This window comes from Acartia tonsa, chromosome 8 (genome assembly GCF_053477335.1).
Source record: "Acartia tonsa isolate MP-2025a chromosome 8, ASM5347733v1, whole genome shotgun sequence".
In the NCBI taxonomy this organism is placed as follows: domain Eukaryota; kingdom Metazoa; phylum Arthropoda; class Copepoda; order Calanoida; family Acartiidae; genus Acartia; species Acartia tonsa.
Window position 1 is genome coordinate 15,257,546 of NC_137267.1, and position 16,101 is coordinate 15,273,646.

A 16,101-nucleotide genomic window follows, 5' to 3' on the forward strand; every position below is an offset into this window, starting at 1 on the left:
CTATAATAGACGAAACATAAAGTTGTCAAGATTTTATAGTCTTATAGGTTCAAAGCATCCACAAACAAACATCCTGTTACTTTAAAATAAGGATTATTAACCTGGTGATATTGAGAGCTGCTGGCTGTGTAGGAACTTGATAATGATTATTAACAACTTTGCTCTGACGATGCATTTCAGAGGCTTCATCTAAATAAAACATGATTATACTTAATGAAAACTTAAGTACCTACAGTTTATTTTGGTTTAGAAAAATAATAAAAAAAATTGAGAAAGGGGACCTTTGGGGTCTTACCTCAAAGCGGTTGTAACGTTTGAAACTCAACTAAATGAATCAACCAATTAAAATACAATAATGCCAACAAAGATGTCAATCCAACGTATAAGAAAACGTTATTATACAACTTTGGGAACAAGTGCAACAAACAACCAATTGCCCCCCCCCTCTCTCTCTCTGTATTTGAGTACCTGGAATATTATCAACATCTGAGTCATCCTCCAGAACATCTCCAGGTATGAAGAAGTCACTGATCTGCATCAAGTAGGACACACATGCAACTATATTACAGCTGTAGATCTTGCATCTAAATTAGCAAATGTTAAGTTTTAACATGATAAGTTTCAGAAAATTTATGTTTTTAAAAAAGGAACTGCATTGGAAAAAAAGTTGTAATGTTTTTAGCCAATAGTTTTTTTAAAATTCAATACCACGAACAATTTACTCAAAAACGACAATCTGTAACTCCATACTTTTCCTCCAAAATGCTTAATAATTATTATATATCTTAAATAATCATAGGTATCATGGTTAAAATATATAATTTAGAAATAAAATTCAAACCTAATTTCTTCGCTGCCCTGACTGTCTTTAGTGTATTCAATTTTGATCATCCTGGTGGCCTCGCCAGGTTTAGCCTCCAGCAGACGAACTATGCGCTGTACATTCTCCTAATAAATAGAAAAGGTTTACATAGAATTCTAAGCTCTGTAGATAGGATTTGATTGAAACTATAATTATTTGTGTTCTATTATTGGGTGAAAGAAAAGGGGTAAATGTGTTGAATAGGAATACTAAAAAGGGAAATGTGATTATCATTAACCTGGAAAACATATGAATCTCCTAGAGGTTAAACCATTAGTTTTTATTCTGGCGTTTTTCAGAACCAAATCTTGCTAATGAAGTGTATAATTACGCGGTTAAACGTCCTACACACAACCAACCCTCTGATTGCACGACCTTTGTCAAAAAGTCCACACTGTTTTGGACCAAGGCATTTATCATACTTTACATAGTAATATCTTGTACCTTAAATAGCAGCATTAAGAACCATTTTTAACGTCTTAAGATTTGATGCAGGGATAGGCTGAAATTCGAACTTAGCACCTGCCTGACAAAGAGCCTATGTGTTATGCGTATTATGCCACAGTCTGTCAATCGCAGGTTAAGGAAAATGAAGTGAATACCTTCTTGGGCCTGGTGTCTTCTAGATAAGCATTGTTGAGCGAGACATGAACAGCAAGTTCTCCATCAGCACAAATATTTCCATCAACTTCTAGTCTATCAATGCCTAAAAAGGGTTCGAATTTTAACTTTTTAACCGTTAAAAATAGGTAAAATGGAGCCTTAGATACCTAACTTAACCAAGGATCTTATTTTATTAGACAATTACCGATAAATTCATTTACACCAAATTATAATAAATTATATTTCTCGCATCGTATCATAAACGGCTTTCCGCGGATATAGAATGTACAATTATAAGATTAAAACTAGTTTTTTTAGACCCGACGAAAAAAACTGGTTTTAATCCTATGATTGTACATTTTTATATTCGTAGAAAGCTGGACATAATATGATGCTAGACATATTTTTTTTCGCATGGATGAGAACCGGTTCCTATCCACCGGATTCGAATGAATACGAGAATAGTTATTTCTCGTATCGTATTATAAACGGCTTTCCGCGGATATAGAATGTACAATTATAAGATTAAAACTAGTTTTTTTAGCCCCGTGGTGCCGAAGGCAATCTTATGGTTGTACATTTCTATATTCGTAGAAAACTGGATATAATACGATGCTAACCATAGTTTTTTCGTATGGATGAGAACCGGTTCCTATCCACCGGATTCGAATGAATACGAGAAAAACTATTCTATGTTTTAAATGGACTTTCTTGAAATGACTAAATTGTATAGCTGTTACGCTATTCAACAATTGTAATTAACTGTCATACAAATTTTGAAAACGATAGGACAAATTACCGAATAAAAGCTATCCGTTACGAAAGTACGGATCGACCAAAAGTATAAGAAAGGTTCGTTTTTAATAAAAGTTACGTACCAATTTTAGCCAGAGGCACCAAGGTAGATGTAACAGGTACAAAATTATTCTCAGCTACGAGGTTGGCCGTGGCAAGATTTATCGAAAACTCCTTAAACACAAACTTGAACACAGTCGTCTTGCTTTTCGGGTGCTTTTCATCGGCATCCAGGTTCGAATCCTGATTTAGGGGCGCCGATGTTGAAAACAAAAGCTCGCGGCTCTTCCTCAGGTTGACCGCCTTGATTGGCAGGCTCAAGTTCAGGTTGCTGACGCCGCCCTTGTTGGCGCCTGGTTTCTGGATATTTGGCGAGTTTGTCTGCTGGATGTTGACTTTCTTGATGACGCCTTTTTCTGAGAAGTTTTTGGATAGCATGGCTATGATACAATTGTAGTCGTCCTTGGTAAAGTGAACCCGTACTTCGTTTAAGGTACCAGTCACCTGAAAATTATAGAGATGCTCAGTGGTCATAAGAACATTCACATAAAACTTCGGCAGTATATCCTAGGTAACAGCTGAGATAACACATATTTCCTATAAAACTTTATGATTTCTAGAGCAATTCTGATGGACTAGACTTGCGGACCAATTGATTTGTAGAGTTGAAGTACATTAGAGAAAAGAAAAACAAATTTCTCCTATAGAAATTTGATCTATTACTTAAAGGCCGGCGAACCAAGAATGTAATTATAGAGTAGCTCCGCTACTAAAAACAACTTTATGACTTATGTCACTACTTACCTTAATATCAGCAGGATCTGAAGGTTTGAAAGCTCCAGTCACATTTCTGGCAACCTCCAGCTCAAAGGAAACAGGCTCAAGAATAACAGCATTTGTCTGAAAAATAATTTTTTCTATAACATCGAATTTTTATTAAATACAGGATACTATTAAGGCTAAATCTACATTTTTATTAATTGATTATAGAAATGTTTCACTTATAATGTAACAGCTGTCGTCTGAAAAGGGTTAAACTTATAAAAAAATCAATTGAAATATTAAAATTTTATGCATTTTATGTCTAAATAATCAATTTTGTGTAATGTTAATAATATATATTAAAAATTGAGTATAAGATAAATTAATTTTTTGTGTACAGCAAATATTAAGAAAAACCTGTTCTATTTGTAAATATTAATGCCAGTAAGGTATAAAAGTGCGAGCTGTACACATTATCTTTGCATTTTAGTGATATATAGGCAAAATTTAATCAGGTACTTTCATTTAAATCATTTTATTTCATTTATTAAGTTTTTCTTTTCTTTTCTAATTTAAGTAATTTTTCTACAATTCAAGTTTATAGGGCTTTTTATGCAAATTATCTCTTTATTTGTTTTGTAGTAATTTTATGTATTTATTAGAATTTCCGTTGTATGATCCTGTTTTGTGTGGTGTCCACATTTGTGTCCAACCACTTTTGAAAGATAAACATCCCTGGATAAAGTTGGAAGGGCCAAGTGTTGGTCATTTTGTATCCTGTTGTTAATCTCTACTGTTCAAGTATGTATTTTTACAGTTATTATCAATAAACATGTGAAAATGTCATTTGAGTTATTTATTTTTGGCAGTGTGTTCATACGTCACGGTTTTGTACTGATCTTTTTGCAAATAAAATGCCGTTAATTCCACAATTCTGATTAAATGTCAAAATTTGATTGAATTAAAGGGAAGGGGTGGGTAATTAACCCAAGTCTTTGCCTTTATATTTGTTATTTGCACTACCAAAGGCTATTTGAATAACTATTTATGACAATAGTAAAGCTTCCCTGGTAGTTCTCAACAAGAAACCTGTGTAGAATATCTACCAATTTAAATCGCTGCCAAAAATAACTAAATCATTTCACATATTTATTATGATTTGAGTTTAGAAAGATCAAACTGAAAAGGCACTAAACTTATCTGAAGAAATTTAATATTTGCAAATGCAAGTCATATCAGTTTCATTACTCCATTTATTGACATACAAATACTTATATTGATACTATGTTTCTCTAATCAAGTGACTCATATGTTTCAAATGTTATTTATATCTATTTGTTTGTCAATGGTTATGGAAAAAAACGTCGATTTCTATTTAAAATCATATCAGTTGCATTACTCCATTTATTGACATACAAATACTTATAGTGATACTATGTTTCTCTAATCAAGTGACTCATATGTTTCAAATGTTATTTATATCTATTTATTTGTCAATTGTTATGGAAAAAACGTCTATTTCTCTTCAAAGTCATTACTAAAACTATAGAAATCTAAGTATTCAATATTACTTGCATTTATGTGAAATTTATGTAGCTAAAGTAATAGATATTTAAGCATATATCTACGCAAAAATCGCCGAAATAGTTTATCCCTTATTAGTCGACAAATTTTCAACAAAGCTTAACCTCCGACCACATACGTAAATTGGCCTAAACGTTTACAATTCAAGACTTTATTTAAACCCAAGAGTTGCAGTATCAATATATCATTGGTTATGTACTTATATATATATATTGAATGTGTTGTTGCGTAAATACGCAGGTTTTGTAGTCGTCTGTAAAGCTAGGCAAGGTATTTTGAGAGTGATAAAGCATTACTGTGTTGAAATAACATAAAGACACATGGGTGCGTGATCGCACATTATTTCTCTTTATTGCTGCATTTAATAATATATGTTTAAAGGGATTGTGCATGAAAATCCTTGTATTTAAATTTCATATTAAAGGGATTGTGCACAAAATACTTACATTTTAATTTTAATATTATGTATTTAAAGGGAGTGTGAACAAAATTTGCTTCATTTTAAATTTCATAATATTGTGCATTTAAAGGGATTGTGCATGAAATTTTTTTTTTTTCTCTCACTCCTATTAAGTATTTATGTACAGTAGGTTAATTCAACAGCTAAGTAAGCACCATATTGATATTAACAGAACAAAATTACACCATTTACATTGAAGAATCATTAATTAAATAATAGTTTATGATATACAAAAATAATTTAATAGATTCTCATTCTTTGAATTTGTACTATGGAGACAAGATATAAATCAAGAAGGGATGGGATGGGTAACCAACCCAAATCATTGCCTTCTGATGGAAATTCAAGTACAATTCAGTCTATGGAAAGGGTGGGGGTGGACCAGGGTGATCATACCCAAGTTTAACCCCACACCTCCATGGCAAATAATTCTCAAAGTAGAGATGAAGGGGGGATGGCTACCCGAATTCTGGAACAAACCAAATCCCCCACTAACCTACTTTCTAAAGCTTTCTCATTGATAAGTAAGGGAGGGGAAACAATGCTGAACTCTTTTCAAAAATCCCCCCCAACACAAACACAATCTCCTAGAGTAGCCACGCCACTACCTACACAATTTCTTGATTCATCTGGAAAGTCACCTAAGGTCTCCTCTAAGCAGTCTTCAATTGATCACATTGCTCCTTTAAGCAGATCAGGAGGTAAGGATGTTGTTTTAACTTCTCCATTGTTGAGTTCTTCTCCAAAACAACCAGTCTTAGTAATAGGCCGCATATTTCAAAGGAATAAGTTCCTGACAGCTTCATCTAGTAGTTATGTTCCCAATACTACTGCCAATACTTATCTTCCAGATTCTCCCACAGTGCAGCATGATCAGGAACAGAAAATATCTCTTCAAGCAAATGCTAAAAATAGACTTCCTCCAGCTGAATCTTTTCAACCATCTCTGGAATGGGATAACAATGATATTGTTATTGAAGATAATGTTTTCAATGACAGTTTCTCTTCTTCGGGTGAGGTTAACAAACATGAGCTACTTGTCTCATTTAGGATAAAAATTGATGAGCTCTATGAAGGAATTGAAAACCCAACACTTCTTGCTAATATAAGTACTTTTCAAATCCTTGAGCAATTAAGTGATCTCCAGGATTTGGTAGGAAAGCTGCCACTCCATTTGAATGCTGAGGACAGAAGAATTGTTAAGGATTTGGAAAATAAGATTCCTAAATTGATTGAATTCCTCATATCTATCCACACTAATGAATCTTCATCACATAAATCTTCTAAAGTTGGACTTAATTTTGGAATCCCAAAATCACAAGATCAGGAATATTTTCATAGTTTTTCTTCACATTCTCTTAATGACACTGTCCCCATGAACAAAGACAATGAATCTAATCTGGTTACCCATGATCCACGTCGGTTGCATAAATCTGATCTTCATGCACAAAATTGTCAACCTTTTTCTAGTCAAGAGTATCTCTCTTTAGGTAATAAAACATGGCTTATAGATGAGCTTGCTAAATGTAGGAAAAACTGCAAGGATAAAATCTCTGCTCTTCATTCTGATTTGAAAGGAGATCTTTCAAACTTTTCAAATTATTTGGACTCAAAACTTGATAAATTAATCCAAGATAAGGTCTGCAACGAATCAAATATGATCCAGGATAAATGTATTAAATCTAACAATGAGATGCATAGAAGCTTGCTTAGCTTACAGGAAGCTGTTGTTGAGGAGTTTAAAGTTCTCCATGAAAATAATGAAATATTCAAGATCAGTCTTGAACAGCTTTCCATCCAGGTTCTAAAACTAAGATCAGATTTACTCACACACATGAAAGACTCTTGTCCTAGTTCAAAGCATTCAGGTGTTACATCTGATAACCTTATTGATAATTATCATTTATCAAAGGATTCTAATGCAAAAGGTAATACAAGAGTTCCTAAAACAATAGTTCCACCAATCCAGCATCATTTTTTCTCAATCCAAGACTCTAAAGACTCCATTGACCATTGTTCTTCATTATCTACAAAGATTTCTAGTAGAATATTATCAAGTCCTAGTAATACTAGGCGCAGTTCAATGCTAAGTCCTAGTAATCCTAGGCATGGCTCAATGTCAAGTCCTAGTTATCCTAGACACAGCTCTATATCAAGTTCTAGTAATCCTAGGCATGGCTCACTATCAAGTCCTAGTAATACTAGGCAAATCTCAATGCCAAGTCCTAGTAATCCTAGGCATGGCTCAATATCAAGTCCTAGTAATTTTAGGCACAGCTTAATGCCAAGTTCTAGTAATCCTAGGCATGGCTCACTGTCAAGTCCTAGTAAAACTAGGCACAGCTTAATGCCAAGTCCTAGTAATCCTAGGCATGGCTCACTATCAAGTCCTAGTAATACTAGTTATAGCTTAATGCCAAGTCCTAGTAATCCTAGGCATGGCTCACTATCAAGTCCTAGTAATCCTAGGCACAACTTAATGCCAAGTCCTAGTAATCCTAGGCATGGCTCACTATCAAGTCCTAGTAATACTAGGCACAGCTCAATGCCAAGTCCTAGTAATCCTAGACATGGCTCACTATCAAGTCCTAGTAATACTAGGTATAGCTTAATGCCAAGCTCTAGTAATCCTAGGCATGGCTCACTATCAAGTCCTAGTAATTTTAGGCACAGCTTAATGCCAAGTCCTAGTAATCCTAGGCATGGCTCACTATCAAGTCCTAGTAATACTAGGCACAGCTCTATGCCAAGTCATAGTAATCCTAGGCATGGCTCATTATCAAGTCCTAGTTATACGAGGCACAACTCAACGCCAAGTCCTAGTAATCCTAGGCATGGCTCAATGTCAAGTCCTAGATATCCTAGGCACAGCTTAATGCCAAGTCCTAGTAATCCTAGGCATGGCTCACTATCAAGTCCTAGTAATACTAGGCACAGCTCAATGCCAAGTCCTAGAAATCCTAGGCATGGCTCAATGGCAAGTCCTAGTAATCCTAGGCACAGCTTTAGTTCAAGTCCTAGTAATCCTTGGCATGGCTCAATGTCAAGTCCTAGTAATACTAGGCACAATTCAATGCCAAGTCCTGGTTATCCTAGGCATGGCTCAATGGCAAGTCCTAGTAATCATAGGCACAGCTTTATGTCAAGTCCTAGTAATCCCAGGCAAGGCTCAATGTCAAGTCCTAGAAATCCTAGGTACGGCTTAATGTCAAGTCCTAGTCATCCTAAGTACGGCTCAATGTCAATTTCTAGTAATCCTAGGCACAACTCACTGTCAAGTCCTGGTTATCCTAGGCATAGCTCACTGTCAAGTCCTAGTAATCCTAGGCACAGATCAATGTCAAGTCCTAGTCATCCTAAGTACAGCTCAATGTCAATATCTATTAATCCTAGGCACAACTCACTGTCAAGTACTGGTTATCCTAGGCATGGCTCACTGTCAAGTCCTAGTAATCCTAGGCACATCTCAATGGCAAGTCCTAGAAATCCTATGTACAGATCAATGTCAAGATCTAGTAATCCTAGGCACAGATCAATGGCAAGTCCTAAAAATCCTATGTACAGATCAATGTCAAGATCTAGTAATCCTAGGCACAACTCACTGTCAAGTCCTGGTTATCCTAGGCATTGCTCACTGTCAAGTCCTAGTAATCCTAGGCACATCTCAATGCCAAGTCCTAGTAATCCTAGACACAGTTCAATGTCAAGTCCTAGTAATCCTAGGCATGGCTCAATGTCAAGTCCTAGTAATCCTAGGCACAGCTCTATATCAAGTCCTAGTAATCCTAGGCAAGGCTCAATATCAAGTCCTAGTAATTCTAGGCACAGTTCAATGCTAAGTCCTAGTAATATTAGGCATGGTTCAATGTCAAGTCCTAGTAATCCTAGGCACAGCTCTATATCAAGTCCTAGTAATCCTAGGCAAGGCTCAATATCAAGTCCTAGTAATCATAAACATATCTCATTACCAAGTCCTAGTAATCCTAGGTACGGCTCAATGTCAAGTCCTAGTAATCCTAGGCACAGCTCTATATCAAGTCCTAGTAATCCTAGGCAAGGCTCAATATCAAGTCCTAGTAATTCTAGGCACAGTTCAATGCTAAGTCCTAGTAATCCTAGGCATGGTTCAATGTCAAGTCCTAGTATTTCTAGACACAGCTCAATATCAAGTCCTAGTAATCCTAAGCAAGGCTCAATATCAAGTCCTAGTAATCATAGGCATATCTCATTACCAAGTCCTAGTAATCCTAGGTACAGCTCAATGTCAAGTCCTAGTAATCCTAGGCATGGCTCTATATCAAGTCCTAGTAATCCTAGGCAAGGTTCAATATCAAGTCCTAGTAATCCTAGGCATATCTCATTGCCAAGTCCTAGTAATCCTAGGTACGGCTCAATGTCAAGTCCTAGTAATCATAGGCATGGCTCAATGTCAAGTCCTAGAAATTCTAGGTGCGGCTCAATGTCAAGTCCTAGTAATCCTAGGCACATATCAATGTCAAGTCCTAGTAATCCTAGGCACAACTCAATGTCAAATCCTAGTAATCTTAGGCACAGTACAATGTCAAGTCCTAGTAATCCTAGGCACAGCACAATTTCAAACTATAATGATGGTTCCTTTCCAAATTCTAAAGTAATGTGTGCTATAGCATCATCCTCTTCAGTAGAAGTTAAGTCATCTGCTGCTAAATGCTATGCGTCACAACACAATGTAAAGCAGCCTTATCTGGTTGATGTTGTTTACCAGGGATGGCAGAAAGGAAATTCTAAAAACTTCACTAAATCCTGCCGAGATTGTCAGGGCAACTCACTAATGAGTTTTTTAGGTTGGAAAACATTGTTTTCTCAGATTTCAAATCATTTAACAGTTTACCTGTCTGTAGATCTTCAGCAAGATCAGTTAATTCACCTGAGTTTACAGTAACCACCCCTAATTTTCTGTTGTGTGGATACAATAGTAAGCATTCATTATCAGGTCTATTGTTCTTAGATACAGCTTCTACAGCAATCATAGACAAGATTTCATCAATTCAATAAACACAAAGAAAGATTGATTGAAAATGTAGTCTAATCAAAACATTTTTTTATTGAATTTGTCTAGTTCTTAAACTTGCAAATTATGTGAGTTTAAGACAAAATCATATTCAATATTACTTATACTGTACATGTATATATATTCTATATTACTTTGCCTAATTCTTAGTCTTTCAAATCATGTAAGGCTATGAATTATTCATAATTTTAATGTATTTTATACTACTATTTAGTATCATAATCTACTCTTCTTGTTGGTAGTAATAAGGTTCTTTTTTAAAAGGTAAAAAGTGTAAGACATATAAATACTTATATTGATACTATGGCTCTCTAATTAAGTGATTCATATGTTTCAAATATTGTTTATATTTATTTAGATCAAGATGGACAAGAAAATTGCTTCATTCCATCTAAAAGCAGGAAGCAAGGGTTGTTAAGAGATTGTATGTCTAAAAATAGTAAAGCTGGAATACAAATCAACAAATACTCAGATGTTATCTTGCCTGCTAGAATATCCTTTACTTTCAACAACAAACACTTTGATATAATTTTTCCCTGGATACCAACACCTGAAGGTTTTCTTCTTTCCATCAAGGGATGTACACCTGACATATACAAAGTGTTGTTTTCAAAGTTTGAAGGTTTGGCCATTGCTTTAGAATATTCTAAAATTTTGAAATCCCTCAATGAGTTCATGACTGAAAATTATTTGTTTGTCAACAAGAATTCTGAAATAGTTCTAAAAGGTATTGATTTGTCAGTGTTGCTAACAATGGTTGGAGTTGCCAATGTTCCCTACAATTTGAATGCTTTTGCATTCCATTTTTTTGGGGTATACAATACAGAGATGTTTGTTGAGAATGATGGTCATGGAAATAGTGATGATAATAAAAATCTTTCAATGTTTTTACAACACTCTGGGATGATGTTATGGAAAGTTTCTGTGCTTTGTCAAATTTTGTTCACAATGCTTGTTGCTCCTACCCCTGGGATGGCTATAATTGTAACAAAAAAAATCACCAAACAGTTTTCTGAATTGGATTAGTTTGCTTATAACTGATATTTGGATTGTGCTGAATTACCTGTAAGAGCTGATTATGTTAATTGTCCCAGAAAATTGCAAACTCTCCTGTGCTACACAAAGGACAAATACTGGAATATAGATAAGGTGCTTTCACTTCTACCTAAATGGCGCAGTCTGACTGGTGGTGGAAGCTTGAGTGATAGGCAATGCCTACAGTTTATGGTTGGTAATGTACCACTGCTGACATCAAAGTCTTTGCATAAGTCTATAAGAATAGCTGATCCTGGAGATATTGATAAGGGTTTGTGTTATAATTTCAATGAACCTGCAGTGCTTTCACCTGACTTTTATCACAATATAGGTATACAGTTTGATCCAATGTGCAATACATTACCAAATGGAGATGCCCTGGAGGATGAAGTTATCAAACTGAGAGTGCAGTTGAGAGTACTGATATTGCTACTGTTACTGAGCACAATCCTACTGCTAAGTGTGGTCCTGCTATTGTTGATGGTGGTTCTGCTGCTGTTGGTGGTGATTCTGCTGCTGTTGATGATGATTCTACTATTGTTGATGGTGGTTCTGCTGCTGTTGATGGTGATTCTACTGTTGTTGATGGTGGTTCTGCTGGTGTTGATGGTGGTTCTGCTAATGATGGTAGCAATGAGGAAATCTTGGATTTTTATGCAGCAGATCCTATTGATGATCCATTGTTAATATATGATTGATATTTGATATATTAGATTTAAGTTAAAAAAATGCAATTTTATTGATTTTTTTTGTTCCCTGTGGGGAATGTCGTCTGAAAAGGGTTAAACTTATAAAAAAATCAATTGAAATATTAAAATTTTATGCATTTTATGTCTAAATAATCAATTTTGTGTAATGTTAATAATATATATTAAAAATTGAGTATAAGATAAATTAATTTTTTGTGTACAGCAAATATTAAGAAAAACCTGTTCTATTTGTAAATATTAATGCCAGTAAGGTATAAAAGTGCGAGCTGTACACATTATCTTTGCATTTTAGTGATATATAGGCAAAATTTAATCAGGTACTTTCATTTAAATCATTTTATTTCATTTATTAAGTTTTTCTTTTCTTTTCTAATTTAAGTAATTTTTCTACAATTCAAGTTTATAGGGCTTTTTATGCAAATTATCTCTTTATTTGTTTTGTAGTAATTTTATGTATTTATTAGAATTTCCGTTGTATGATCCTGTTTTGTGTGGTGTCCACATTTGTGTCCAACCACTTTTGAAAGATAAACATCCCTGGATAAAGTTGGAAGGGCCAAGTGTTGGTCATTTTGTATCCTGTTGTTAATCTCTACTGTTCAAGTATGTATTTTTACAGTTATTATCAATAAACATGTGAAAATGTCATTTGAGTTATTTATTTTTGGCAGTGTGTTCATACGTCACGGTTTTGTACTGATCTTTTTGCAAATAAAATGCCGTTAATTCCACAACAGCATGTTGTACTATGAATCATTATTCCAAAAATTAGATAGAATAATTATATTATGCAAAAATATTGTCCAAAAAGTTTAAATCAAAATGTTTTAAATATACATGCAGACTCTCTGGTAACGATTATAGAGTTGCTTTGCTTACCAATCAAAGATTGAAATTGATAGAACAATTCAAACATGCCAAAATTAAGAAAACAACTTACCCTAGTATCAGTATTTGTCCTGGAAAGAGAAATATTAGAAAACTCGATGCTGAGTTCGTCCATAAGAAAACCAGACTCGAGTCTATGATTGTTGCGCAACAAAAGGCTTCCAAGATTTGCTTCAAACCTTGTCCTAAATCAACAACAAAAATATTATTTCTTCTCCAAAAAAAATAAACCAAAAATGTAAATACACCAACTAAAACATTAGAAACATGTTTATATAATATCCATCCCTTTTTCATATATTTAACGGGATAGTTGTTTTAGTGCATCTAATGAGTTAATCAGGGATTCTTAAATTATTTTTGTGGAATATGAAAATTAGTGGTTAACAATTAAAATATTTGAAAGAAAAATTAATTTCTACCGGACAGTTTTTGAGATACACGTAAATGATGTAATTTGTGTTGGTCAATATTACAATTTCAGGAAAATTATTGCAACCATAAATCACAAAAATACCGTTCTGCATTTTTTATTTCATAGGGAAATTTTGATATTTAGAAAAATACATTGTAAAAACAATAAATTCTTTCATTTATATGCTTCATAAATGCATATTATATAGAACAGAAATACTTTAAATTCACTAATTCAAGTTCAATGCAACTACGCCTATATGATAAAAAATGAACCCACCTGCTTTCCGAGAAGATAGGAAAGATGACATCTGGAGCTGCTATACAGAAATCCAGCTTCACTTTGGTAGCTGAGCTAATCACCTCCTTGGCCAGGTTCAGAGTTTTTTCACTTGCCTCCGTTGATAACTCCTACAATATGACAGTTGATTGAAGCTCAAATAAAAGAAGGAAATATAAGCAGGAAATCAGTACAATTGTAATCCATATGAACAAAATAAATATTTTTTAGCTTTTAGTTGGTGTAGTTATGGGTTCATAATGATTACTATCATCCTTAGGCATATCCTCAAAAAATATAAATAGTACCGAAGGTTTTTATTGTTTGTTCGCTTGATTTCTACATTTTTGGGATACTTCACAGAGGCATCAGTATAGTTTTTGAATATTTCCTAGACTCCCTACGCTAGATGCTTCGGACGCAGCAAGGACTATTTATAGATTAGATGCACTATTATTAAAAGAAAAAAATTAAAGAACTTACCTCCATGTAAGCCTTCAGATTTGTGAAAGGATCAATAAAGGCGCGAATATCATTGATGTACTTCATTAGGAAGACAAGTCTCAGCCTTGATTCAGGGATTAATGGATAGGTTAAAGATCATTGTAACTTTAATTTTTCAGCGGATGCGGAGCCGATTAGCTGAGTAGGTATACATAAGAATTATTCAACTACTACGAGGGTTCTAACCAATAATATAGCCGGATTTTTCTAAACTGTGTTCATATTTGTACAGTTTACTGATTAGATATCTAGATCACACACACACCGCCGCCAAACAGCGGCCATACCCATGGACAGCCAAGCCCCCATTGGAACCCCAGAAGGGTCCTGCACGCCTGAAGGACCTCTAAGAGCCGACCAGTTTTTGGCTAAGGAGGGACCAGAAAGAATGGGTCAAGTGTAACTGTCCAGCAGCTGCAGCCTACATTGATTTATTATTATAATTTTTAATAAACATATTTGTTGCTAACTCGTTGTACCGACACCAGCAGCGAGTTAGCGCCCCTAGCTTAAAATTTTTGTAATTAATAAGGTTATTATTAAGGCCATTAATGTAATGTATGTTGGTGCAAATGGTCATGTAGGCCAGCAAGCTGCCGTGCAAGAGGCGCGCAGTTGCACAGGATTAAATTTCATATCATATCATCTACCTACAATAATTATTACAAATCCATTTGTCCTGCCTTGACATAGTTGCCTTAACCACAACGTCTGGTACCCCCGGAGTTTTCTGGTTGTTCAGCGTCACACTCAGGTCAAACAACTGTTTGTCTAAAACCAGAAAATAATTCAGGAATCCAAAGGGATAAGACAATGGCTGATAAATTGATACATCTCAAATGATGATACACAAAACTACCCATTCTGTAGATTAAATGAGTGGTTGAACTGGTTGATACGCGGGGACACTCAACTTAATGAAGCAACCAATCATAATTCAATAACAGTCCCCAAAATTGTAAGAAAACGTTATTATAAGACTTTGGGGACTAGTGTAAGCTGTTTAGGTAAGGGGGGGGGGGTTGACACATTTGCGTAAATCTGGCACCTAGGCTTTATCTTTGGACTGAGAGGATAGGTTATTAATGATAAAATCATTCTTATATGATGAATTTCACGAAGTTTTAAGATTTTTTGGATAGGCCTCCAGGTGGTCTCTGTACAGGTAAAAACGAAAAAAAAAATTTAAAGTTAGAGGTCAACTTATAAAACAAAATATGCATCTTTTTAAATATTATTCACAAATTTGTAGAAAAAAGATGCATATTTTGTTTTATAAGTTGATTTGTAACTTAAATTTTTTTTTCATTTTTACCTGTACAGAGACCACCTGGAGGCCTGGAGCTCCGGAACCTGGAGGCCTATCCAAAAAATCCTTAAACTTCGTGAAATTCATCATATAAGAATGATTTTATCATTATTAACCTATCCTCTCAGTCCAAAGATAAATCCTGGGTGCCAGGTTTACGCAAATGTGTCAAAATCCCCCCCCCCCCTTATTACAACATTCGAATTTTTAAAAAAAACGGGTCAATTCACAAACGCTAAATTTCAAATGTTAAAAGCGTATTGTCAATTTCAAACTTTTAGAGTAGCTGCACTACTAAAATCATTGAAAATGCCTACCTATACTTTCAGCAATCATCTTGTACTTGGTTTTCGGGGCACAATCCTGGATCTTAAACTCCATCAGCTTGGTTTGGATCTCAGTCTTAGACTTGGACATCTTCACTTCAGCTTCTAGGTTGTCAGCCTATACAGCAATATCAGATTATTTATACAAAGTAACAATGACGCTTGCGGCAGAGATAAAATTTACTTTTAAACAATATATTTTTGGCGGCAACCGGCCGGCGGAAGTAGTACCACGATCCCTACAGTCCAGCCCGAGGAGGTTCAGTCACACCTTGTGCCGCCAAGAGAAATCACTTAGTTTATCAATCTTAACATTTATGTTCAACAGTAATAATAAAAACATGCTTAGTTTAAATTATTAATTTATTATGTCATGTAATATTAACTATAACATGTCTATGTGATTTGCTCATAACAGAATTGAAAGAGTTATTGAATAAAAGTTGAATTATTATTATTATTATTATATATTTAGTCGGATAGCCTTTGAGAACGTAATCTTATTTCAGTGTATTTCTT

The 16,101-nt window shown here is 34.6% G+C and overlaps 1 protein-coding gene and 2 long non-coding RNA genes across 5 annotated transcripts in view; 2 read left to right on the forward strand and 1 right to left on the reverse strand.

Annotated features, from left to right (window-relative positions):
* Positions 1 to 16,101, reverse strand: part of Vps13 (vacuolar protein sorting 13C) — a 134,732-nt gene that overhangs the window by 96,683 nt on the left and 21,948 nt on the right. For all 3 annotated transcript variants that reach the window (XM_080169195.1, XM_080169194.1, XM_080169193.1), the window contains exons 33-43: positions 15,574 to 15,700; positions 14,631 to 14,718; positions 13,927 to 14,011; positions 13,444 to 13,574; positions 12,802 to 12,934; positions 3,065 to 3,160; positions 2,344 to 2,764; positions 1,465 to 1,568; positions 842 to 948; positions 469 to 584; positions 102 to 189 (exon numbers count right to left, since the gene is read on the reverse strand). In XM_080169195.1, coding sequence (XP_080025321.1) covers positions 102 to 189; positions 469 to 584; positions 842 to 948; positions 1,465 to 1,568; positions 2,344 to 2,764; positions 3,065 to 3,160; positions 12,802 to 12,934; positions 13,444 to 13,574; positions 13,927 to 14,011; positions 14,631 to 14,718; positions 15,574 to 15,700 — 1,496 coding nt within the window. The remainder of the gene's footprint in view (positions 1 to 101; positions 190 to 468; positions 585 to 841; positions 949 to 1,464; positions 1,569 to 2,343; positions 2,765 to 3,064; positions 3,161 to 12,801; positions 12,935 to 13,443; positions 13,575 to 13,926; positions 14,012 to 14,630; positions 14,719 to 15,573; positions 15,701 to 16,101) is intronic.
* On the forward strand, positions 3,480 to 3,868 carry LOC145325426 (uncharacterized). The gene is made up of 2 exons (XR_013881476.1): positions 3,480 to 3,537; positions 3,685 to 3,868. It is a non-coding gene; the product is annotated as an uncharacterized LOC145325426 (long non-coding RNA).
* On the forward strand, positions 12,121 to 12,509 carry LOC145326098 (uncharacterized). The gene is made up of 2 exons (XR_013881750.1): positions 12,121 to 12,178; positions 12,326 to 12,509. It is a non-coding gene; the product is annotated as an uncharacterized LOC145326098 (long non-coding RNA).